Below are 24,950 nucleotides of genomic sequence, written 5' to 3'. Positions count from 1 at the left end.
AATCGTAATGGAGCCCAGGTATAGTATTTCTCTCTGAAATGCAGTGGAGTATAAAATGGAAACACTCAAGTAAAGTACAATCACCTTACAGTATATACTGAAAGGAGAAAATCAAGGCATGCGTGAGGCTTTGTATTGTCAGGGCTGCCTTCCACGGTGGAACAAACCTGGCCAGTATGCCCCCCCAGTACACACCATCTTTGTGCCAGCATGCCTGGGTAATATGTTTATTCAGTCATCACCTGTCCGAGCCCTGTCTGCTGCCTACTCGTTTGAATAGCAGTAACATCTTAACCCTTTCATGCATAGAGGTCACTACAGTGTACAGCTATTCAAAAGCTGTTTTCTTGTATGTGCAAGAGTGAAACCAAGATGGTCGACAGACGGCCAGAAACACCAAGTTGCTCTTTTGTTTCTGTTCAAACCTTCTAGAAAAAGAGACCCTGCAGGTAAGAAAAATATGGTGACATCAAATAACATCTAAGGAGTCGTGCAATTGCAAAATTTTCCAAGTATTGGTTTTATATTGGGAGGAAATCATTAATCACATGTCCACTGAAGTGTACACCATGCATCACTAGCTATATTTCAACTACTGGACGTCGTCTTTATAAAATATGGGTTCAAATCTTGTTTTTCATGCCTAAATATTAATAAAAACACTTAGTAAAAATTTCCTGACTGAGGTTATCATAATTCATGCACGAAAGGGTTAATGCTGATTATTCGTACCCATCCACTGTAGCCATAGTGCCACGATGTCAAGCTTGCAGTTTACTCTTTATTGCTGCTCTGAGCCCAAACTCAGTCCTACTGCAACACACCACAGCACTGAGAGAAGTTTTCTACTACAGTAGCAGCCCCCGGAGGGAGCACAGAAAAATGTGAAGTGGGCTCTTCCAGTAATTTCAGTCCCAGCCCCCACCATGTGTGCTAGCGCCTCAGGAGCAGATATGGTCCGAATTGTGAATCCACCCACACTGCATGTCACTCTCTATAACACAGAAACGGAGAGCGTGCTATCTACGCCAACCACACAGTACATGTGCACACACACCTACACACAGTCTTCCAGAAAAACTATGTTGTACACAAATACACGTATAGAAAAACTTGAAATAAAAAGACGGTGTCGATTACAGAATCAATACACAGAAGATAACAAGAAGTATTAGATATTCCTACATTCCCTTTTGCACTTATTTCCAAGTGCTTCCAGTCACGCTCCCACTGTAATTATCTATAATCTCGCCTCAATGTTGCATCTAAGGTTTGAGTATGAGTGGGAGCTTGGCATGCTGGCATGCTCTTTGTCTGCCTCCCGATAGAACACTTTCCACTCGACTGAATTACCCACTCTATGATGACTCGATGCAGCAGAGCAAAAAATGATGCTCCCCAGACTCCCATGTATTCAGATTCTTTCAAATGGATTCCTTGGGCCCCCCTCGTGCTGCAGACCCCAGTGGTGCCAGGAATATAGCCTGTTATGGATCAAGGCTCTTTGATATCCAGCTGAAAAGAAACTATCAACTACGACTGGATTTTTCTTTTTAGATTTGGGGGGGGGGGGTTGTATCTGTGCACAGGTGCGTCGCTGAATATGTAGCAAAACTCATTTGGCTGAAATGCTAAAATGTGTGCTTGCTTTGGCACTGTTTGATCCCAATTTAGTCTCTGTCCTGAACATGTTTGTGGATGCGCTGTGGTAATTCAGTTCATTTGAGGATATTACTGGAAAGAATGAAATTATTAACTGTACTGAGAAACGAAATTGCTCTATTACCATGCGGAATAACAGGAAAGATTTTAATTTAGATTATTTTAATTTCCATGCACAGCTAGGGTGCAGCACAAACTCACAGAATCATTTATGAAACTGCTTTACTTCTGTTGGGTCACAGCTCTTCCCTTTATGTGTCACGAGATGGTCTGACCCATCACCTGTCTCACTTCCTTCAGCAGTTTAAGGATCTGGGTGCACATCACTCCGCGGAGATGGGGGTGGATGACCCTTGAACTTGCGCTGACAACTCAGCTGCTTCACGCTGCAGCGGACGGTCATGCGTGTCTTAGTTGGCATGGCAATGACATGAGAAGTAATATCAAGGGGATATATTGGTGTGCTACTCCATTCCATTTAGAGGAAAATAAGAAATTGCAGACACGTGTGCAAAATGCCATTACTGTTATTTATGTTTATTTACATCTCCATATGTGGATGGAACAACGCATCCAATCACTGACTCTAGGAAGTTCAGCAATATTGCATGTTGGAGAGCATTAACTAAAACCCAGTCGTTCTGTATGCTGTACCCTTCCCCAGCAGTAGATCTACTAGCTACATGAAGAGGTCAATGCTGCAATGAAACAAGAGAATCATTATGTATGTGTTTGAATAATGCACCCTTTATCACATCAGCCCGACTCCTTTTCCCCTTTCCTTCAGCTGACAGGAAGCAAAGCATGACTGTCTTAAAATAAACCATTAAAAACAAAAATGGCCCAGAGACAGTCAAGTGGTAAATTCCAAATCTGGGGCTCCACTGGCTACGGACGAAATCCCACCGGAACGTTCTCTCTCGTTTTACTGCTCCATTGGTCGATGTGGTCACCCACTAAATAATAACTAAATTACAAAAATAGCAAGATTTTAAGTCAAAATCTTTATTGGCATGGGCTCCAATCTGATCTAATGATCAATCGGTTTCTAAAAAGTTTCCTAAAGCTCAAGCTGACATCTTCAAATAGGCTTTTTTTTTTTTTAAAAGCGCAAAACCCAAATATTATCAATCAGTGATATATCATCAATATATAATATAATCAATTATAAAATCTCTCAATCCATTTTTGCTAGATAGATAGCCTAAACGATGGTGGTTGCAAAAAATAGTTACTAATCACTAAAATCGTTACAAATATAGTTACTGATTAATTTGCTGTTGATCAACTATCTGTTAATTGTGGAGGAGTATCAGGGCCAGACATGGGAACAATGAGAGGAGGAAGATTTTCTTTGAGAAAAGTTGAAAAGTTGAAAAGTCAATACCAAAGTCAAGTTGTTGAAGCTGAAGTCAAACTTTCAGCATTAGTGCCAGGCATGAGGAAAAAGATAAATGATGTTTTGCACAAGTTGAAATGTAGAGAATAAAGTCAAAAGAATTGATACAACACAACTATCACTTAAGGATACAGTTGTACGACTTTGGTAACTCACCTTCACATTCCGGGGACGTACACACTCTGGCAGCTGGCAGGGTATTCTGTTGCTTGATTTGATCAGAGGAGCTGACTTTATTCTCAACATGTCAACTGTATTCTCAGAACACAAAATAAAATAAAATGTTGGTCCTTCACATCGATTTTTTTTTTTCTCTTATGCCTGGCTCTAATGCTCCTCAGTCATTAATCAACTAACCATTTGAGCTCTACTTAAGCAGTAAAACAAAAACCTTAGATGGAACTAGAGCTGAGACAAATTGTCAGTGAATTGGTAAGTCTATTTGGAGACATCTCCATGTGAGCAGGGATACGGGGGCGATTTTTCCTGTTTTCTGACAAACAATTTATCAATTTTGCAGAAACTAATCGACAGATTAATTAATAATGATGTTGTTCCCGATTAGGCGGGATGCTGTTACTCTTACTACTCTAATCCCTCAGAAAAAAATACAATTTATCTTGAGATTCTAAGGTATCTTGTGAGTAAAACTGACATTTGGCCTGAGGATGGCATCGGTTTATCCTCTGGGAAGCATGAATGTGCTGAAAGAATTTCATGGCAATCTGCCAGATTTCCTTTGTAATACTGGAAAATCTGGGGTGATGGTTGCACCACAGAAAAGGTCCAAGTGTCACAAAAATGATTACAAACTATTCTCTAGTCATGAATAATCATACCAAATTTTAAGTCCGTCTGTGGGGATGTCATGTCCTGCACCAAGGTGTTGTGCAGACAAATGGACAGACAGATGGACAGACTAACCAATATAACGCCTCTCTCTTTAGGGAAAATGAATGAAATGACACAGTTAAAGGTGACCATTGGATCCCGAGGCACAGCGCTGCTAAGATTTGGCTCCACACAAATTCCCCTTTCCGGTGATGGTTAAAACTAAAGCTCTAAAGATACGCTGCAGAAGCGAAGACTCTTTACTAGCATGATTATCTCTCTTGTAACAGCCTGCTCTACAAATGCTTTTCTATCTGGTAAACCATGTAGCTCTAAATTCAATTAGGGCCACATAAACATTTTCATGTGTGGCAAGTGAGCTGTGAAAGGGCAGCAAACAGGCTCAGCGCTGCAGATGGAAGAGACGAGCGGGGCCTGATCTACTTCTGAGGAACAGAGGAGGGAAGAGATTTGAGATGCTGCAGGAGATGCGCTGTAATATTTAGCATGCACTGAGCTAGCTGCTTTGTGGGAGTCCAAGAGAGTGGCTGTGTCTCTTTATCACTCAGTGTATGACTGCAGCTGTCATGTCTCCATCCATCCATCTGACTGTGTATGCCTGCCCCCCGGTTTCTCTCGTCACACACACACACAGCAGACAGACAGACGCAGAGCAAACACTGTATCTATTAATTTCAATCACAATCACAGACGCTTTTAATCTACCAAATAGCATGACATTCGTCTCCGCAGGATTAGTCCAGTGGCATCCGTCCAGCTAGACTCTACATACACAGCATGCGGCAGACTCATCGTTTAGCGTCTCTGTGTAATGAAGCTGTACGGACCACAATGTGGCTACAGCTCTAAAGTAAAGGATAATGAATAATCAGTAGTCTCTCCCTCTCGCTCTACTTCTCCCTCTGTCCTTCTGTCCTGCAGCTCATATTACACATCATTATTCTTAAGGCTACCCACTCCCTCTAGTGATGGACAAAGGCACTGCCTAAGGAGCAGCCAGCAGGCAGACAGGCAGACAGGCGGCAAATGTGGGACCACAGGAATGACAGGAAGAGTCATCCTCCTTCGCTACAGGCTGGATGCCGTGCCGGGCTGCTGGTGGGAACCACAGCGGTGGACTGAGAGGAATACTAGTGCGATAAGAACACACAAAGCAGCCACTTCCGCATAGAAATGACTGAGTGCAAGTGCAATCCTCTGTTTCTGGAAATGCGGTGGGCTTAGGGGCTAAGAGGCACGAAAAACAAAAAGGATACAGGCACAAGCACAAATAAACACATAGGCACACACTAACAGACTTGATTAAACTGCTCTCCACTGAGAAAAAGCATGTTCATTTATATTTAAGTGGCACAACGTGATAATTACCTGGGCTGGGTTTCTTCAGAGCTGCTCGCTACCCTGTGGGTTCCCAAGGAGGCCTAGTTTCCCTCAGCCCCTGCTCCCTTCATCTATCTCACTGGTCTGGATGATGTAGCGATGCCTTCACTTGTGGCCCTACCTCGGCGAATGTTAATAATCATACACAGCCTCCACTTCCCTATCTGCATTCCCAGCACTTATCAGTGGGATATCGTCTTCAGAAGATAAACACTGTGAGCAAGAAAAAAAAAAAACGCAGGTCTGTAGCTTTAATAACCCATCAGTTATTTTATCAGATTGTGTGTATTGACTAGGAATTGAGCTGAATGTATAGATACGTAATGAATATAATAGCTCACTTCAGCGCTACATGCGCAGAGCAAATTACAAGGTGAGTTAGAATTCAAAGCACTGAATTGAATTGAATTCATTAAATAAAGTTGCTACAGAGCACTCTCCATGCAACAAATCTTTGCTTCAATTTGAGCGGTCTCATTTAAATTCCATTATGTCTTTACCCTGACATGTTAAAAATCAGATACGGACCGGAATGAGATCTATCCCCTTCAAGATAATTGATACTGCCAGAGTCTGGCCAGACCACACAGGGAAAATGGAGCATTATCCATAATTCATAAAAATTTTATATAACAGACTTACTTCTGAAAATGATACAATGACATATTCATCGTTAAAGAGGGAGCCATGGTCAACCATAAATACACAGGCATTGTTGTACTGAAGGCCCAGACACGATGAACAGACATGATGAATCACCTCCCCATGTGTTTTGGCATGCTGCATAGTCTGTTGCCAAATTACTAGATCACCACTGTGTGTGTTTAGTGGTGAATCCAGGTGTTTACGGAATAAATCACTGATCTTGACATTTTACAGGTTTTGTGCATTTTTTGTGTCATGACTCTGTTCATCTCCCCGATGAAAAGGTCAAGCCTAAGCTAATGCTCCTGCTATCATGTTGTGACACCTCTGGAATAATGTGTGATAATTACAAGGGCTTTGGCATATGGCCACCCTGCTAACATACTGTGTGCTAATGGTGGCCTTGAGGAAAAAGAAAAGAAAAAGAAATGCCATTGTGGTTGGGGATGCACCGAGAAGCAAAATGCAATAAGATTCAGTGTCAGGTTAGATAAGTAAACAGCAAATAACATCCACCATTGTATACCTGGCTTAACGTCTACGTGTTAGCAAACAGTTGAATACTCGCACATCCAGCAGACATTGAGTATTCAGAGACATATTGTAACCACCTGGTGAAATAAAGTCTAATATTCATTTTACTTTTAGCGCTGTAGCTCCTTCAAAACTAAGTTTTTTTTCTTTTTCGAATTGTTTTTTTTTTACTAAAAATGGCCGCATACAGGGAATGATGAGAGTAGTGAGAAGGAACTGTACATTAAAAGTAGGGCTGGGCAAATTAATGCGTTATTATCGCGTTAACGCATTATTTAATTAACGCAGTTTTTATTATCATTATTTTGAAAGTCCGTTGCTCACTGGCTCTGAATAGACACAGGATTTGGGTCACAGGAGGGGGAGGGGTGTTGATCAGTATCGGCTTGGGATGGGCGTCATCACGCGTCTCAACCAATGACAGCATTTGGGGGTGGGCCTTAGCTCGCTTTCACACCGGTGCTGTTTGGTCCGCTTTAAATGGACCAGAGTTCGTTTCCCCGGATAGTCCGATAGTTTGTTTGGGTAGGTGTGAAAGCTCATCCGAACTCTGGTGCGAACCAAACAAGCGAACTCAGGTCCGCCTGAAAACACGGGTCTTGGTTCGCTTACAATGGGAAATGCAAACGGACTATCCAGTGAACCAAAGAGAGTTATTGCACTTTTGTTCATATAGCAATACTTTTAAAATAAAAGTGCGCAATACACTACTTTTGGATTCATTATTGAATTTTGCGCATAATCGTGATGAATCGCAAAGAAACAAGCGATTAATCGCGATTAAAAAATGTAATCACTGCAAATCAAAGCAATGAGATGACAGAAGCCAATAAGCTCTGCTCATTGTTGGATGTTTGATGCATTCATACATTGTCAATGTCAAAAATAGTGCTAAATGCAGGTTTATAGCCTCCTGTCCTTAAACTGCATGAAAATAACACCAGAAAAAGTCTCACTGTGGCTGAACTTATTTTCACTGTAGCCTGAAGGCATATGACACACCAGGAATGATACTGAGCACCATTGATTGTAAAGGCCCACTATCAGTCTCTCTATGACAGGACTGGGGCAGCACTGTGGCTATACCTTTACTGAGAATTATTGGGATTTAGAAGGTTTAAGCTTCTACTTTGGGGCAAGAAGGCACAAGGATGTGCCAGGTTTGGGATGACTACATTTACTTTTGATCAACAAATGACACAGCAATTCAAGAGCCTCTCTTCATTACAGCAACTGCTACAAAAAAAAGGTGATAAAGCTTTACATTAAAAAAGGAACAAGCACCCGTTGATGCTGCCTTTTATGTGCTGCTCTCAGCACGACAAGCCACACTGCAGAAAATCACAGTGCTGTTGACGCGGGGAAAAAAAAAGCTTGCAAGCTGGAGCGCGTAAAAAGTGTCAGACTAAGGGTATTTATTTAGTTACACGCCTGTTACCACTCATTACTCAACATTACTGCTTGTATTCAGTACAACCTCGACTGAAGACCTGAATGAAAAGCAGGAGCAAACACAGGAAGTGGACGAGCAATGACGGTTGAAGTTGGTGACTTTATTAAAGCAGCAAGAAAAGGACAGATTGTTTGATGTAAACCAATAAACCGACGGGGAAACGAATAAATACCGAACATTTCAAACTCAAGCTCTGGTGCTTTCTTTGAAATAAGCTGAAGCTGACGACTATTAATTCATCGCGCTTCATTAGGTTTTTATGTTTTAGTGGTAGCTCACATGCATTAATGGCAACGCACACCACAAATGTGACAGCATGAGGCGGACGCAGTCTAGTTTCATGAATCGTTGCAGTCATACCTGGCAGCAAACAGGAGCTCTGTACTGAAAACAGATGCTGACCAGCAACAGGAAGCAACAGCCTCATTCCTCTGTGCATTAGCTAAACAAATATGATTACAGGGGGCAAGCAGTTATCAGCTGAAACAACATCAAATACCATCGGGCATATATTTTGTTTGTGAGCTTGCAGTCGTAGTGTCACCTCTAATCTTTGATTAATTTAAGAGATCGTTAGCGATACCATGGCCTTGCCTTACCATGTGTTCTTCACTGTATTTTTCCGAGCAGGATTATGTGATGGTACTGTACTTTCAGTTCCGGAGGAAGCTCCCCTTCACGGAATATACCAATAAAAGAGCATGAGGATTAATAATTCATTGATATCTATGACCACTCACTCACGCTCTCCTTTATAAAGCAGCTTTATATTAGCACCACACCCGTCAAGCAGGTCAAACAACTCTTAAGGCGTCGTTAACATTTTAAAAGCATCTCAACATTGAGGTAAATAAGACACAATTAAACAGTTGGATAGAAAGCTAACACAGTTCTCATTCAAAAGAGCTAAGTGCAAACCTTGGGGGGGAGGAAAATGACTTAAAGTCGGTTGAGGGATGATTTATTTAAAGGGCACTTTTCAAGCTGAGTCCCATGCCAGGGTCTATGGGCAGTCAAAAGTTCAGGCACGTATGCCGGTTGCTTGGGTGTTCGCAGCTTGAGAGGGGTAATAACAGGAAGAAGAAATCTAAAATCGTGAGCATCTATCTCCTGCCTCTATCAGTGTGAGATGCTTACACAATCTGTTTGGTAATGGGGGGGATATTTAAGCAGGTTATTACCATTAAAATCCAAATAGAAATAAAGAAGCAGACCTGATTGTAAAGTTAATGCAGCATGGACCCATTTTACAGCCACTTTCAATCTCTCATAGATAAACCAGTAGATCACTTTAATTAGACAATGTGTTAATTGACTGCAGGTCCTGGGGTGTGATGTGTCAACATTAGTCTCCATCAATGACAACCTCCTCCAGGCACAACACCACTCACTCCAACTGAGAGTGAGACATGATACTGAGAATGATTGAGGCCTGTGCATGTGTGTGTGCGCGCATGTTTGTGTGTTTTTTTTTTTTTTATTAACATGTTCATTCATTCATTAACATGTATGGGCATGCGCGCTACTTTGTCTGTCTGTTTGCGTGCAAACAAGTCTATAGGTGCAATTTGACGTATAGCGAAGGCACATCAATGCACGCGAGGGACAGCGCCTGCCGATGGAGGACAGAAGGGGTGAAAAAGAGAAAAAGCAAATAGAGGGCAGAGAGAGGATCACAGCGTGCGGTCTATCGCTTCACTGTGGTCTGACATTATTATGGGCTCATCGCCTGGCTGCTCTCCACAGCTTGCCCGTGTTTGGGAAATGGCAAGGGACATCAACATTACAAGGTATCGCACTTGGCTCAGAAAAAAAGGTGGATAAGGTCAAGATGCATTGTGCCTCTGGGACTTGGAAGATTCAAACTCGAAAGCTCAATATTCCTTAAGTCAATCCATAGGTGTTCAGACAGTACACAGCATGAGGAAGACAGTGGGGAGAAGTTACGCTGCACTGGTAGGTGATATCCTGCATTCTCTGGGTACCCCAGATGGGAAAAGGCATTTAATAGAATAGAAATGAATCTAAATTAAATCTGACACTAGGGTGTACCAATGTAATTAACACACACATACTTACACACACACTTCTCTTTTCCACACATAGATAATGTCAGCACCCAGGTACTGCTGAACGGGATCAGTGGCCAAGCATATGATTATACTCAACTCTCTGAAGTCGTGGCGAGGTGGCTTCCATCAGCGCCTCAGCCAATGTGGCAATGATACAGGAAACATAATGAGGCCATTAAGTTTGCTGAATGCAGCCTTAAAGCCTCTTGTCCGACCGACAGGTTTTCTACTATGCTCATGCTCATAGCTTCAAAGCTTTTACCAGCTTGATGTGATCCGAGATCCGCTGCAGCAGCAGGTGCAATGCATCCTGATTGGATGGCTTGAATGGCGTCCTTAATGTGGTTGCGTTTCTGTGCTGGAGCACTGAGGAGAGTTTTAACATTATGTGACACTTTTAAGTGCATCCGATGACCTTTAACAGGAGTTATAAAATGCAATCTAAAATTGTGCTGACCTAGTTAGCTTCAGATAAAAGGGAAGAGTTGGATTCTTGTATATGCAGTCAAAAGAGAAGGTGTTTTTTTTTAATCTGTATGTGCCAGTCTGATCTTTTATTCTTAGCTGTAACTTTTTGTTTATATTTTGAAGGTTGTGGTGATCTATATCGTCCTTCCCACACAAAACCTTTATAAGCAAATGCTGCAAAGCTTCTGCAAAGCTAAAATTTGTACCACACAGAAAGGTATCCAGAAATGAAATATGCCCCGCCATATCATATATATCATATCATGCGGCTCATTCTACACATTAGGCATATGCTGTAAGCATTAGGTCACATTAGCTAATGCTTACACCACACTGCATGAAGTCGAGAGGTCAAGAGTGCGCCTCAGCCCCACTGTTAAGGAACCGCAGCCAAGAGTTTAGCTCTGGAGGCAAGTCAAGAATTTTGAATTTTCCATTCATGTGTTTTGTGGCACATGGCTTCTTGCCACTACATCATACTTCCAATGCAAAAAAAAAAAAAAAAAAAAACAAGGGATGGGAAACAAATTTGTAGACACTAATTAAAGGAGGAGGGAGAGAAGGGGAGGAGAGATCAAGGGATAAGGGAGATGAGGCATGCTGGAGGGGCTACATTATTTATGATATTCTCTTTTTTTTCTCCTCTCTTTCCTCCTCCAGAGCAGTCGGCCACCAGGGTAGCCAGAGAGGGAAGAAAAGAAACAACTTTATAATGTATTACCATCAGTAATTTAGGCTGAGGGGTGAGATGGGCTGATGTAAAGTAAGAGGGAACAAGACCTGCCTCTACATCCTAAATCATCATCCCCTCCCTGCAGAGACTGTGGTTGGAAATGCCACACACGGCTCTATCCTTATTGGTGGGACTCTGGAGTCTTTCTACACTATAGATAGCAAACATATTGACCATAACGTGCAAACAGCAGCGGTCAGGTTGATAAAGGTACTCTACAGCAACATTTTTGCAGGATGTTGAATTTGTTCAAAACAGACATTATCACGTCTTGTTTTGAACGAATCCGCCGTACGTGCTGTATTTGTCCCGTCTATACCTTTAAATCTCTTATACGTGCTGGGAAGGTGCGTGTGTGTGTGTGTGTTTTTGCTTTGTGACATTTTTGCCTTCAAACGCCAATTCTTGAGAGTCGGCGTGTGTGTTCCTCTGGTTCTCAAGGGGTGATTCGGGAATTTCAAACACACACACACACACACATAGCTCTATTGATGACTTGCCAGATATAACTGACCTGTCTCAGCGTGAGTTCTCACGACTTTAAAAACCACTCAAGTTGAGCCCGTGCTCACGCCGTCTTCATCGCCCTAACAGATGAAGGGGACATCAAAGACAGTGCAATGTGCCATGGTACATGAAAAAATAAAATAAAATAACGTATGGATCAGCAGAAACGCCGTCCTCGGCTATTGATAAGGTGACATTTATGGCCTCATATTTTTTCTTAAGGGAACATATTAATAGTGATGATGCGGGTGGGAGAAAATCTCAAGGTTCCCTTAGAAGAGATGAATGTCTCACGATCGCACTAAGAGAGGCACTGCTAAAGCTATCCATTTTGTATTCAAGCTGTCAGTCACAATGCCATTATGCTCATGTCTGCTGAGGGTAGGGGATTACACAGCCTCCAAGATACTTCAGAAAAGAACTTGTCACTTTGCTGTAGGGATGCTTCATTGGAATTATGCCTATGAATATAATAAACGACAGTTAATCTCAACATCGCTAATTCTACACTATCAGTTCATATCTGAGGTTGAGGCATGAAGACGCATACAACGGGTGACAGAGAGAGGTAGGGCAGCTGGGGCAGAGACAGCAAGTTGGACAGGTACAGAGAGACAGTGAGACTGCATTAGCCATGTGTACACGCCTCAAAGGACATACTATCCCCCCCCCCCCCAGGGGACCCACAGAAGCGTCAAGTTCTCCCACAGGTAGTTGCAATACAAGACACAGCAGACCAAATCTGGCTGAAATAAGACTGGGAGAAAGTCTCTCGACCAAAAAGGCTGTAAATTTATGGTCAATGCCGGAGCCAGTCAACCAAACAGCGCACCAGTCAGCCAGCTGAGATTCATTTACATTTATATTTTAGGTGTTTAGTCTTGAATTAAATGCTTGGGCAGGTAGGAGTCCTCTACCTTGGCTAAAGGTCACCGGCACAGAACTTATGACTGCTAAAGATTCAAGAAGATATTTTCTACCAGGATGAAATGTGGTTGTACCAACAAAGTTTTCCAACCTAAACAACACAAAAACATCGTCGATACTGCCATCCAAAGTCTGACCCATGTGAGCGTTCTTTGATCTGGCACTTTGGTTATTTTTGGTTAGGTTTAGGCAACTAAAATCTTCCTGGCAAAGAATGGAAACCTGCTCAAAGTTAAACAAAGATTGGGGTGAAAAGAAAACAGTGAAACATCGCATTAGCCAGCCACTCATTCTCTAACTTAACTACTGTTACAGCTAAGTTAAAGTTCTTCAACCAGTCTATTCATCATCACAACAAGCACCAACGGCCACTGAAGATTAGGTAGCAGATCTCGTCTCTTGGGGAAGCTTTCAGGGCCTGGCCTGACTTCTCTTCTTTTGATGCAAAAGAAGACTTTGAAATAAGAGTCCTCAGTCTTCAAGATAATTATTTAAGATTTGCAGCTAAGGGGCAGCAGCGCACAATAACCTCTTCACCCTCTCCATCCAGTGCACACTCATGCAGACGCACACACACACACACACACACACGCCCGAATCCGTGCACACACAAGCATGTTCCTCTCGCAGCGCCTCAGTCTTCACTGCGGGTTAAAAAACAAGTGCATGCACCGTGTCATAATCAGCTCAGACAAGACTGAAAATGTGGGGATTTTTTTTTTTTTCAAATGGAATAAAGCAAGAGAAGCAGCCACAACAACAAATTAAGCATGTGAAACCACAAAGAAGAGCCCATCGGCTCCCTGTAAGCTTCCATGGTTGTGTAAATGACTTTGATTCATTTAGTCTCATTATTCTCCTCCTATGAGGACCCTCTTGTGTAAGAGGGGCAGGATTTCCATCCAAATCGTATGCAGATTTGGCTCGAATGTGGCCTGTGTCGTTTTAGATAGGAGTAAGTGCTAATGTGAGAGCTGTTTACTGCTGCTGTAAAGATTTACACATGTCATGGCAGCAGGTTGCCCCCGTCTGTGAACTGGGCAGCTATGTCATGACTGCATACTGTCCTTCTACACCAAGAGGGATTGATTATCTACTATTCTAGTATTTTTAAAGGTAGTTGTTTCAGAAATTAGGCAAATAAATGTTCCAAAATTGTGTTGACAGGCGATATTACATTTGATTTAGATTTATTAAAATTATCCTTTTTTTTTTTTTTTAGAATAATAATAAATAGATACTTTTCTTGAATTTCTAGATTCTCCGTCATTGCTGTGGCTCTACAATCCAGAGCAGCCATTAATCCCTGAGTCCATGTCATTAGTTGCCTTTGTTTCAAAGAGCCACACATCTCCTGTTTAGGATTAATGCAGATGAAGACCCAATCTCACGATGAACAGCCCCCTTTGGAACGTCTCTGGTAATGCATCCAGGGATTGACACCTTTTTATTGGCAATATGAAGACTGTATCACATGCTACTGCTGGCCGCATATCATAGTTTCAATAATAATTAAAAAAAAAAACCTTCCTAAAGAGTCAATAAAGTTGGATTCATTTACCCTTTTTTTTTTTGAGTATTCAGTTCAGTAAACCCACAAATTCAGGAGAAGCACAGAGGAGAAATTCATAATCTAAAGAATTAAAGGCTTATTGGAGATTGAGCAATAATTTATGACTCCCTCCTTCCCCAATCAATTAGTTTGGATGAAAAACCTCTTATCATCGGGGAGGAATGAATCATTCATTAGCATATCTCAAACTCGCTGCAAATAAATCATAAACATTTTTTCCCACCAAGGCTATAAATTACGCCAAACTAAATATCAAACTCCAAATGCACGGATCCCCACCCCTGCACACACAGAGACAAGCGGAGATGTCGGGGAAATGTCACAAAACAGCAAAAGGAACGCCCCAGCAGAGGAGGGCTCGTGCGTAAATGCTTGGAGAGTCAGAGGTCGCGGCACAATGCCGTTCGCGGTCGCTGCTCAAGCCTGGCACTTGGGGAACAGTGCGCGTCGGTGCGCATCTGTAGCTTCCAGTGCACCTGTTAACAGTGAAGCACAACTAAGCGGCGCGACAGAGCAGAGTCTCCGCTCCGCTCTGTGCGTCACGGAGTTTGTTCACACTGCTACTCGAGATACCCCCCCTCACCCCCCCCCCCCCCTCCCCTCCTCGGGGTAGAGTCTTCATGAAATGTGAAGTGATGAAAAGCCACAAAAGTAAAATAATCAGAACAAATTCATCGGTACTCACGCTGCTGTTCTGCCCTGACCAGTAGACCACCGCGTGGTTGTGCGCAGAGTCCCCCGTCAGAGCAAAAGTGCTGCTGGTGAGCTTGGGCTCATCCTGCCGGTTATTCCCTCTCCCTTCGTCCCTGTTCCATCTAAAGTCGGACCTGCCCTGCCTGTGTCCGTCTAACAGCGAGCCCCGATCTTCCGGAGCGCCCGAGACCGTGCCGGTCCACCCGTTCTCGCTGAACTCGGCAAACTCAGAACCGCTTCTCTTCGCTCTCCGGAGCGCAGCATCCTCACTCTTTTCGGGCTCGCCTGCTCCATCACTGCCGCGGTGACTCTCTTCACTGGACCCTGGCGCAGCCCTCGTCGCACTAACTCTATCCAAACTGACATCTTGAGGGAGCTGGGTGACATCCTCGACAGACACGCCGGCTCCACGGTCGTCGTCCACTTCAGTATTTTGGTCGTCAACCCCGAGTTCCTTAAACTCTACCAAGATGTTGTTTAGGGTGCCCGGTTCCTCTGTCGGGTCCGTGCGCACCCCCAGCCGTAATTCCTCCAGGTGAAGTTGAACTGGTGACGGGCAAGATGCGCAAGTTATCTCCGCCTTGGCTTTTTGTAGGGTATGAGCGGCTATCATCATCCAGATACCCAGATATAAGTGCAAGGCTGGGCAGGAGCCAGCCCAAGTCTCCATCGCTGACAGAGATTTGGGAGGTTGAGAGACCGTTGGAGACCTTATTCGACACAGTAAGTCCTTTCTCTCAGGTCGATATGGAATCACTGGCGCCTCGATTGTCCGTCTGGTTGTTTGGGGGAGAGAAAAGTGCTCTTCAGCGAAACTGTTCACGTCCAAGGATCTTTGGTCGGGAAAGCCACCACACAGGAGGGAGGAGCTGTATCGCAGCCAGCTGCCGAGTGTGCGCCCGGAAGAGAGAGAGAGAGAGAGAGAGAGAGAGAGAGAGGGAGGGAGAAGGAGAGAGGGGGGGAGCTGTCCGTGGTGCTGAGCCTTCTCCTATTCTATAAGTAGTTTAGCTCTTAGTAATGGAAAATAGTCTCCTTGTAGCAGGCACACATCTTATCATGATCTAAATATCTAAGCTAAAAAATATGAATATTACACTGACACACAATTACATTTTCTTATGTTGTTGTCTTGTTTTTCTCTGCAGCTTTCTAAACTTAGTTAGTGATGTGATTGAAAAAAAAGACTCAATGAATACATGAAATACAAAAGTGTGACAATTATTATCTTAACTGTTATGTAACCCCTATAATAATGATAATAATAATAATGATACATATTATTATTAGTAGTAGTAGTAGTGTTATAATAACTGTATATCTTCCTTGAAAATAGAATTCAAGTAGTACTACTTTAATATAGTTTGTCTATTGTGTTTGTGTTTTATAGCTTATATTCTATTCAAAGTTCAATATTAATAAACATGTTCGGAGTCTGTAGCATGGGGGGGGGGGTTACCATGGCATTTCACTGTGCAATTGTGGTATTGTATAATGACAATACTAAAACCTTGAATCCTTGATATTACATGCGCAGCTTCCTCACCAATCTTATTGTTAGAATCATCATCATCATCATCATTTCGACCACTTTGAAGTTCCAAAATGAGCCAACTATCCTGTAGCTTCATTGCTGACGCGAAGCCGTCAACACACCAACCAGCAGCCTTGAATACCTGAAGAAGCTGCTTTGCGGTCACTCTGACGGTATGGGGGCGAAAAAAAACCCGGCAATGGCGCATGTGTTGCCCCAAGGAGGCAGAACACTCACTGATGGATTGGAGGAATTGGCAGGGAGTTGCACCACTCCGAGGGGGAAATAAAGCAGCGCCTACAGGCATATGAGAGGGGAGGGGAGGGGAGGGAATGCTGGGATGCAGTGCTGTGCATCACGGACTCAGAGTGCGGATGGAATGGTGATATGAAAGCAGGAAATCTGTTTGCACATGTTTGTGTTGTGAGTGTATGAAGAAGATAGAGAGAGCAGGGGGGGATGTATGAGGATGTATGCCTTAGTGCATCAGGGTTACTCATTAGTGGTCTGGCATGTTGTGCCCTTGTCTATCAATATGACCACCCACAAATTGTCCAACAGGGAAAACTCAGAGGCCTGTGTCTGAATTTCAACACTTTTAACAGTCATATCGGTGTGAAGAACATTTCAAGACAATTTCTCAAATAAAAATACCAGTCAGTGGTAATAATTAGCAGTACATACATATTCTGTAAACTTTGCCTGTCTGGTTGATGATGTAGCAGCTAACGAGCCAGGTACAGTATTTCCCTGGGAGTTGGTATAGACCAAACATAGAGCTAAAAGAGAGTGAGTATCAGACTTACATTCATCAGGTGTTCATTCAACATGTACAAGTTCTACATATCAACTTCTGAACATCTGAGGGATCATAAAAGGACAGGAAAGCGGAAAAAAGATATTTCTACAAGACTTTCTTTCCGTTGAATCACTGATCGTTTCGGTTCTGTGGGCCTGTGGAAACTATCCACATAAAACCAAATTAGAGAAGGAATGATTAGTCATTGATTGAACTGGTCTCAACATAAGATGGCCACCAATCAGTGAGAGAAGCGACAGCTTTAGATTCTCCTGTCTGTGTGTATTTTGTCTAGTAAAATAAAACAACACTCATGAGTCCAGTCTGATTTGAACTGGTTTTCTTAGTAGTTTTTTTTTTTTTTGTGCAGGCCATGTTTTTGATTTAGGAGAATAACTGATCATATATAACTGGAGAACGTGCTATTTCGTAGTGGGCTGTAGGTCAAATGTACGGTGTGGGATGAGGTCAAAATAAATCAAACAGTGAGCACTTAATTTGTGATGCTGCTGTCTTTATTTCACATGCTGTGCACTTTATTTAACGTGTTATGAGAGGTGTCGGTGCAGGTAAGACATTTGGGTCTGGCGGGCCGGACCTGGCCGTCTAATGGGGAACGGTGAAATAGAAAAAATTTGGAGCGATGGTGAATCTACCCAGGACTGGTCAGCCTCATATCAGTGACACATCTAAGAAGTCACAAAAGAACCCAGAGGGAACTGCAGGAATCGCATGTGTCAGTTAAATGTTCAGTACTCTTAAACCCAACCTTCCTGCTTTAACACGTCCAAAATTTTGGAATCCTGTAGATCGTCTCAGTCGGCTGCAACAGAATCCTTTTGGGATAACTGCACCCAATCAAAGCACAGCCACAGTGCTTGTTTCTGCCACTGACGGGCTCAGATTGTTATTCCAAGTGTCTGACAACATTACAGAGGGGGATCCCTACTGAGATAGACCAGGAAGATCCTTTTGGTTTAACCAGCAGCAGCTGTTATATCGCTCTCTTCCACTCTTCCTCTCAGAACACAGGTCTTGCTGGTTTACGGCTTCCTTGATTGGTCAGTGTGTTACACAAATGTTATGTTTGCTCCAAACACACCAAAGTCACACAACCAGTAATTTCAGTGTGAAAATATATGAAAGTTGGACCCAGGCTTGACCTACGTTGCAGCATTTATGATTCCACCATAAGCATAAGCAAACATGTATTCATTGAGTTACAAGGTCAAAACCACTGCAGGCCAAGAGGAGCATAAAGGCCTGTCTCAATACAATACACTGATGACCCTTTTGACAGTAAAGGCCAGGGGATTGGCTGAGGAGAGCTACTTCACTAATGCAGGTACCACAAAACAGGTTTTCATTGGGTCCAAGGTCAAATAAAAATACTCGATACTAAATACTAAATGATTAGTGTCATGGTTTGAAATTTGACAACGAAAGGATGCTTATCAATGAGCTAAGCGCCCACACGTTTCAACTCCAAATCCTCTTGTAAAAACAAGTAGCAGCTTACAGGTACATCGGGGTTAGTGTCAGAGTAGCAGTTGTCACAGGTGCAGTGAATCAAGTGGGTGTGTGCATAGTCATGCATACATTTCTATGGCCTTGAAACAGTGAGTTAAAATGTATGGACACTTAGGCCTTTGATTAGAGGCTTTTTCATTTTCCTTTTTTTCATAGCAAAGAACATGCACAATTACCTTCTTGTCTTTCTTTTCTTTGGTCTCAACTTTGGGATAATAAGTGGACTGATGAGTCGAAAAAGGAACTTTGCAAGACATGGGTGCCGTTACATTTAATTAAAACCTAACACAGCATTCCAGGTCAAGAATGTCATACCAACAGTCAAACACGGCGGTGGTTGTGTGGTGGTGGGATGCTTTACTGCTTCAGGACGTGGGCGACTGGCCATAACTGACTGATGCATGAATTCTGCTCTCTACCAGAAAATTCTAAGGGAGACTGCCCGGTCATCAGTCCGTGATCTGAAGCTCAAGTGCAATTGGGTTATGCAGCAGGACAAACGCTCCAAAGGACAAGAGAAAGTCCACCACTGAATGGCTCAAAAAGAAACAAAAATTAAGGTTTTGGCGTGGCTTAGTCAAAGTCCTGACATGAATCCAATAGAGATCTCTTGGTGGGATCTTGAGCAGAGAATTAATGCTTGAAAACACCCCAATGTGGCTGAATTAAAGCAATTCTGCAAAGAAGAGTGGTCCAGAAGTCGTCCGTAGAGATGTGAAAGACTGATCTCGAGTTATTAGATGCATTTGGTGAGGTTGTTGCTGCTAAAGGTGGCACAACCAGGTATTACATTTAGGGGGGTATCACTTTTTTACATGAGTGATGGAAAACATTTTCCATCAATTAATACAATGATCATTTAAAATCAGTGTTTGCTTTTTGAATTATATTAAGTTTTGCAAAAAATAGAGGATATAAGGAAAGGACCGAGTATTTTTTTATAGCACTGCAGCTTCATTTTAAAGGAACAGTTACTTCTTTGCTGAGAGATAGCAGAGAAAATCTCACCCACTCATGCGACTGATTAGCTTAGCTTAGCATAAAGCTAAAGTTCTGGTTAAAAAAATGTCCCTCACTTAACCCCCCATAAAACAGGGAATTGTTATTTTCGCATTGATGCTTTCATACGGATTAAACAAATTAGACATAGTGTGAGCATAATTAGTGAGTGTATGGGGAGCTGGCAGGGAACATTTCTTGCCTTTGGTGTACAGACATGAGAGTCCACCCAGCCGACCCTAAAAAGGAGTGTGATCAAAATACCCATAATCCAAGAAAGACTCTGAGCAACTCAGATCAACACAGAGACAGGGCTGATATGTCACCACTGAATTATTTCACAAAGAGACGTTTAATGAGATTTTAATGAAAGTGAATGAAACTTCTCATGTCTTGTGATGCTACCATTCATCAATTACCATAGCTTACTAATGGAGTGGAAATTATTAATCCCTTTTACCGATAAATCAGATAGAATTTTTTGAAATCAATCAACATCCAAGTAAGATGTGTTTTGTAACTTAGAGGAGAACTGCTCTAAAAAGGACCGTTACATCTTATGTCTTAAACACCACACACACACACACACACACACACAGAAACATAATCACAGCTATCTTTATGAACAGGGTGGTCTGGTGCTTGGAGACCACTTTTGAATACAAAGTGTCCTTGAGCAAGACACTTAATTCCTCCTAGAACCAGGGGTGCTGATCTGTAGCTGACACTGCCCTCTGTCCTCCCTGCAGCGAGGCAGCAGAAAACTTCAGCACAGAGAGTAATAAAGTATGATGCATTACATTAGCCTATATTAGACTATAACATAAAGAAATCGCTTTTGTGATATGAAGCACTCCAGTTCGCATTTTATGATATGTTTATAGGTGATGTTCAGAACTAGTGGCGGTTGATGGTTGTAAAGCCAAGGATAAGTCTCGTAGAAGATAATGAGCTATATCCTAATAATTAGGATTTTCCTTTGTTCTTCAGTGGAAATTTAATCTCTGAACATTCCAGTTTAAAAGCTGCTTCAAAGCCTTTCCCAAATGGCCACCAACATACCAGGAAGAAATTACAGACAAAATGATATCCCTTTTTATTGGAAGCTTAAAAGTGGTTAGGTGGTTAAAAAGATTGGAATCAGCCTATAAAACACTCAGTATGTTTTTTTGGAAATCGTAGAATGGAAAATCACCAAGACAAGGGCAGGTACATGACTTCAGTGTCTTTATTGGGAGTTACAGCCCTGGGTGGAAACATCACGTCGGCTAATATACATACTATATGTAATGGTGTTTTGAAGATTAAGAGCTTGACACATGATTGAACTGAAAATTACAACTGTCAAGGGTGATCGGGGGAATCATGAGAATTAAAATAAGCTCAAAAAGGTCAAAAAGCTTGGGACAGAATGATGTCTATGCAAATGCTGTTAATGCTGTCAAGTAATTAAGTAGTCTGCTCACAGTGTTCATTTTGGGTCTTTTCATAAATGACAACATATGGAACAAAAATTTGAATAATGGTATGAAACTATGGTAATTCTTTTTTTTCCCCTTGCTTAGCAGTAACCCATCTACCTCTGGCTGCGTACCTGAGGCTGGGACTGTGTGCACATTGAAATCATGATGTTGAAAAAAGAAAAGTCACTTACTTTGAATGAAAAATGTAGTCTCCACAAAGCTTATGACAGACTCAATCAGACCTTGTGTAGTCTGCTTAAACACTGAGAAACAGTCATGTCTGCTAGTGATGGGGACAGAGAAGGGATGTGTACAGGCAGGGGTTAAAATCTGGATTCATTATGTGGAAGGGTTCGGCCATTTTGTTGAATTCTCTTGGTGCACAGCAGACCCCGCCTGAAAACACAGACTTCATGTGCCACGGACACACCCAAAAAGGCTGCCACAGGAACACACAGCCATGGTGTACCGCTGAGCACTGTACAGCTCCCGATGACTAAGGAGACTGTCGGCCTACGTGCTCAAGCTCCAGTCCTTGGGAAAGACCAAATTGCTGTGCTTGGATGTGTGACTGTGTGTGTGAGTGGTTAGTTAGTTAGCTCCTGCTAGCAGATTGGCAACCCGTCATCAGTGTATAACTGTAATGTAATGAGTTAATGTTGTGTGAATAAGTGAATGTGAATGTAGTGTTAATGCACTTTGAATGGTCAAAAAGATTAGAAAGTTGTTATACAAGTGCAGCAAATGTCAAACAGAAGTTTTGGTGACTCAGCATCAGTGACTCATCAACTCATCATCAGGGCAACAAGGACCCCAGAGGGAAAATAAAATTCCTTCGACAAACAGCAATAGGTCATGCTGCACTACCTTTTATCTTTATATTTATGCGGTAACAAAGAAATAACTGATTCTAAGATTAAAACTCAACTCATAGCAACAGGATGAAAAGAGGAGTCTTGTACTATAGTATGGGGTCAAAATACATAGATTACACAAGTACATGGACAACACACCCGTTTTAACATAGAAACCCCATCGAACAGCTTAGGTGTGAAAGCATCTTTTGATCCAGGGAGCGCTCTGGACCAGAACTGAGTTTTTAAGTCACGAGGAGTCAGCACCCCAAAACAAAGCATTCAGCACCTTAAGATTTCTGCTAGTGCACCCTACACACAGGACCTCCTAATGAGAGAAAGGCTGGCATTGCATCTGTGAAGAACTTTACAAGGGCCCTAGAAAAGAGACTGAAAGATCACCAGAAGTAATCAACATCAGCAATTTTTGAACATCAGGTCGAAACCAGTCACGGCATCGTCTGAGAGGACGTTATGGTCAGGAGTCAGTGTATGACCAGAGAAAGGTCAAGGAAGCCATTCACATCCGAGACGATGATTACAACCCCCACCTCCATATATGACTACCAGCCCTGAGCAAGTTCTACTCTCTACTGTGAGAATGAGTTTGAAATATGTCATCACAAAGGAAAGCAAATCCTTTCAATCAAAAGTTCCTAGGAGGACAATAATCAAAATATATCCTCAAAGTATCATTTTAATACATAATCTTCCCTTCTTCTGAAAATATTAGCGGCCATAAGTCACCGCAGCTCTGAGAGTATCATATATATTCTCACAATGTGTTATCTGGATGATAATTGATGTTACTGAGGTTATTGCTACCAGCTTGTGTTATTACTTAAATTAGATTTCCCCCACAAACTTCCAAGCAGAACATGCCAGCCTAGTAAACATCAACAAAAAAAAAATCGACACTGCTTCCAGCAAACCTAACAAAGTGCTTTGAAAGCCAATGACTCAGTCAGTTGAGGTTCAAAGAGGGGCAAATTGAAATCTACTTTACGGCAAGTAAGTGATGCTTAGACGCTCTGAAGAATGCTGATTTATTACAGAGCATGATTTCATAAAGACAACATGTGTGTATTTAGGGGAGCTATTTCACAGGAATCCAAACAGAGGTTCACTGCATTAGCCTCCCTTAGGACTGCTGGAGGTAAAATAATAAAAAGAACAATCTTGGTTGTATGTTGGTACGTTCACAGCTTCACAGTAAGATTCACAATTCTTTTGCTACTCAGCTTCCGTGCACTGCTGCTGCCTTTGGGGAAAATAACAATGATAGAGGAACTATTCAGACTCTTTACTCGAGTAAAAGTACCAATACCACACTGTAAATATACTCCAATTATCAAAAAAAAAATGCTTTAAGTATCAAACCTAAAGGTACTCATTGCAGAGAAATGGCCCCTGTCAGTGTATATAGAATACTAAATAAGATACTAAATAGATTTACCATTATACTGTATTATGTATTATTGGAGTATTACATTATTAAGCGCATTAATGTTTAAGCAGCATTTTTCTCCTGTAGTTGGTTGAGGTGATGCTGGAGTTTGACTATTTTATATTGGGCTGCAAAAATGTACGGATTAATCTGCTATTCTGTTATCCTCTTAATCCATAAGTCCATTAATTCTATATTATAGTCACACTTAAACAGAGTTCAAAGAAGCAGCCAATTGTCCCGTTTGAGAGGCTTAAACCATTAATTGTTTAGTAACTTCTGCATGAGAAATGTCAGAAAATTGAAATCGAAGAAATATTGGGTCCCAAACAAGGATAATCATTGCAGACATCTGTCAAAAATGCATTTGTATGATTGTTTTTTTTACTTGAAATCTGGTTAAAGAGCAACCTAGTGTCAAGCTTTATACAAACACTAGCCAGCAATATTCCTACAATGACATTGTAGGCACTGACATTTCTGAAGCAGAAACCATGGGCTGAAGGATTCGCCTGTGCTGCTTTGGGCGTGCTGCCGTCTGTAGCTCAGAACTTGCCATTGGAGAAGGCGTACGAGGCAGCGTCAGACGAGCGGTCAAAGTTGCTAAGCAGACGCAATGCTAGTTGTCACCGGGTTAAAAAATACCATAAATTTAACAAAGTCAAGAGACGTCATCACAGCTGTTGCATCGAGCCCGCATGCTTCAAAAGTTGTTGTGCCACTTGGTTGTGCACTGCTGAGTTTTTTCACAACTAGGCTAATGTTGCACTTCAAGATGGAAGTGTTTGAATGAGACTACTTGACAGGTTTGCCTCTGCAAACCTCTTTATGACCCTTCATTGAGAGACCACCAAGACAATAGGTGTGTCAACTGTGTTAAGCTTTAGTATCCACAATGTTTGTGTTTGTGTCTTATTTCTGCACAGTGCACATATTCTTTATACTGTGAACATCTGCACACACGTTTTTTTCAAACACTGTAACATTACAGCACTTGTCAAAAAAAACTGTAAACACTGGTCGCCTTGCTTCTTCGTAGAATGTTTTGTTTGTTCGCCCCTGTGCATGCTAGCTCATTAGCTAACATCATGTGTCTTTTGCATTCATTAGCAGAGTGCCTGGACTTTCACTTTATAGCTAATCCCGCTTACACCAAAGACTTTATTTCATCATTTTCAATGTCTGTTGAAGATTTAGCAGACAGTGCTACAAGCTATTAATCCTAATAATAGTGGTGGTACAGTTCATTAAAGGTGATTAAAAGGACTCAAGACAATACAAAGTGCATATAAGCAAAAGAGGAACAGAAGAAATTTACCTTCAATATTCGTCATTTTAAGTTAAGTTGAATTCAGTTAACTGAATTAAGGAACACATGGCCCCTCCCTGACTAGAAGAAGGATAGGTGGGTTATAGAGGTAGTATTGTT

At 42.0% G+C, this 24,950-nt stretch overlaps 1 protein-coding gene across 1 annotated transcript in view; it reads right to left on the bottom strand.

The window, feature by feature from the left end:
* Positions 1-15,568, bottom strand: part of sorcs3a (sortilin related VPS10 domain containing receptor 3a) — a 175,672-nt gene extending 160,104 nt beyond the window's left edge. The window contains exon 1 of the mRNA XM_070856324.1: positions 14,891-15,568. Within this exon, the coding sequence (XP_070712425.1) occupies positions 14,891-15,568 (678 nt within the window). The remainder of the gene's footprint in view (positions 1-14,890) is intronic.
* Between the last annotated feature and the right edge of the window lie 9,382 nt (positions 15,569-24,950).

Source organism: Pempheris klunzingeri, chromosome 3, assembly GCF_042242105.1.
Source record: "Pempheris klunzingeri isolate RE-2024b chromosome 3, fPemKlu1.hap1, whole genome shotgun sequence".
NCBI classification, from domain to species: domain Eukaryota; kingdom Metazoa; phylum Chordata; class Actinopteri; order Acropomatiformes; family Pempheridae; genus Pempheris; species Pempheris klunzingeri.
The sequence above is the reverse complement of the archived record's forward strand: the minus strand, read 5'-3'. Positions and strand labels throughout refer to the sequence as shown.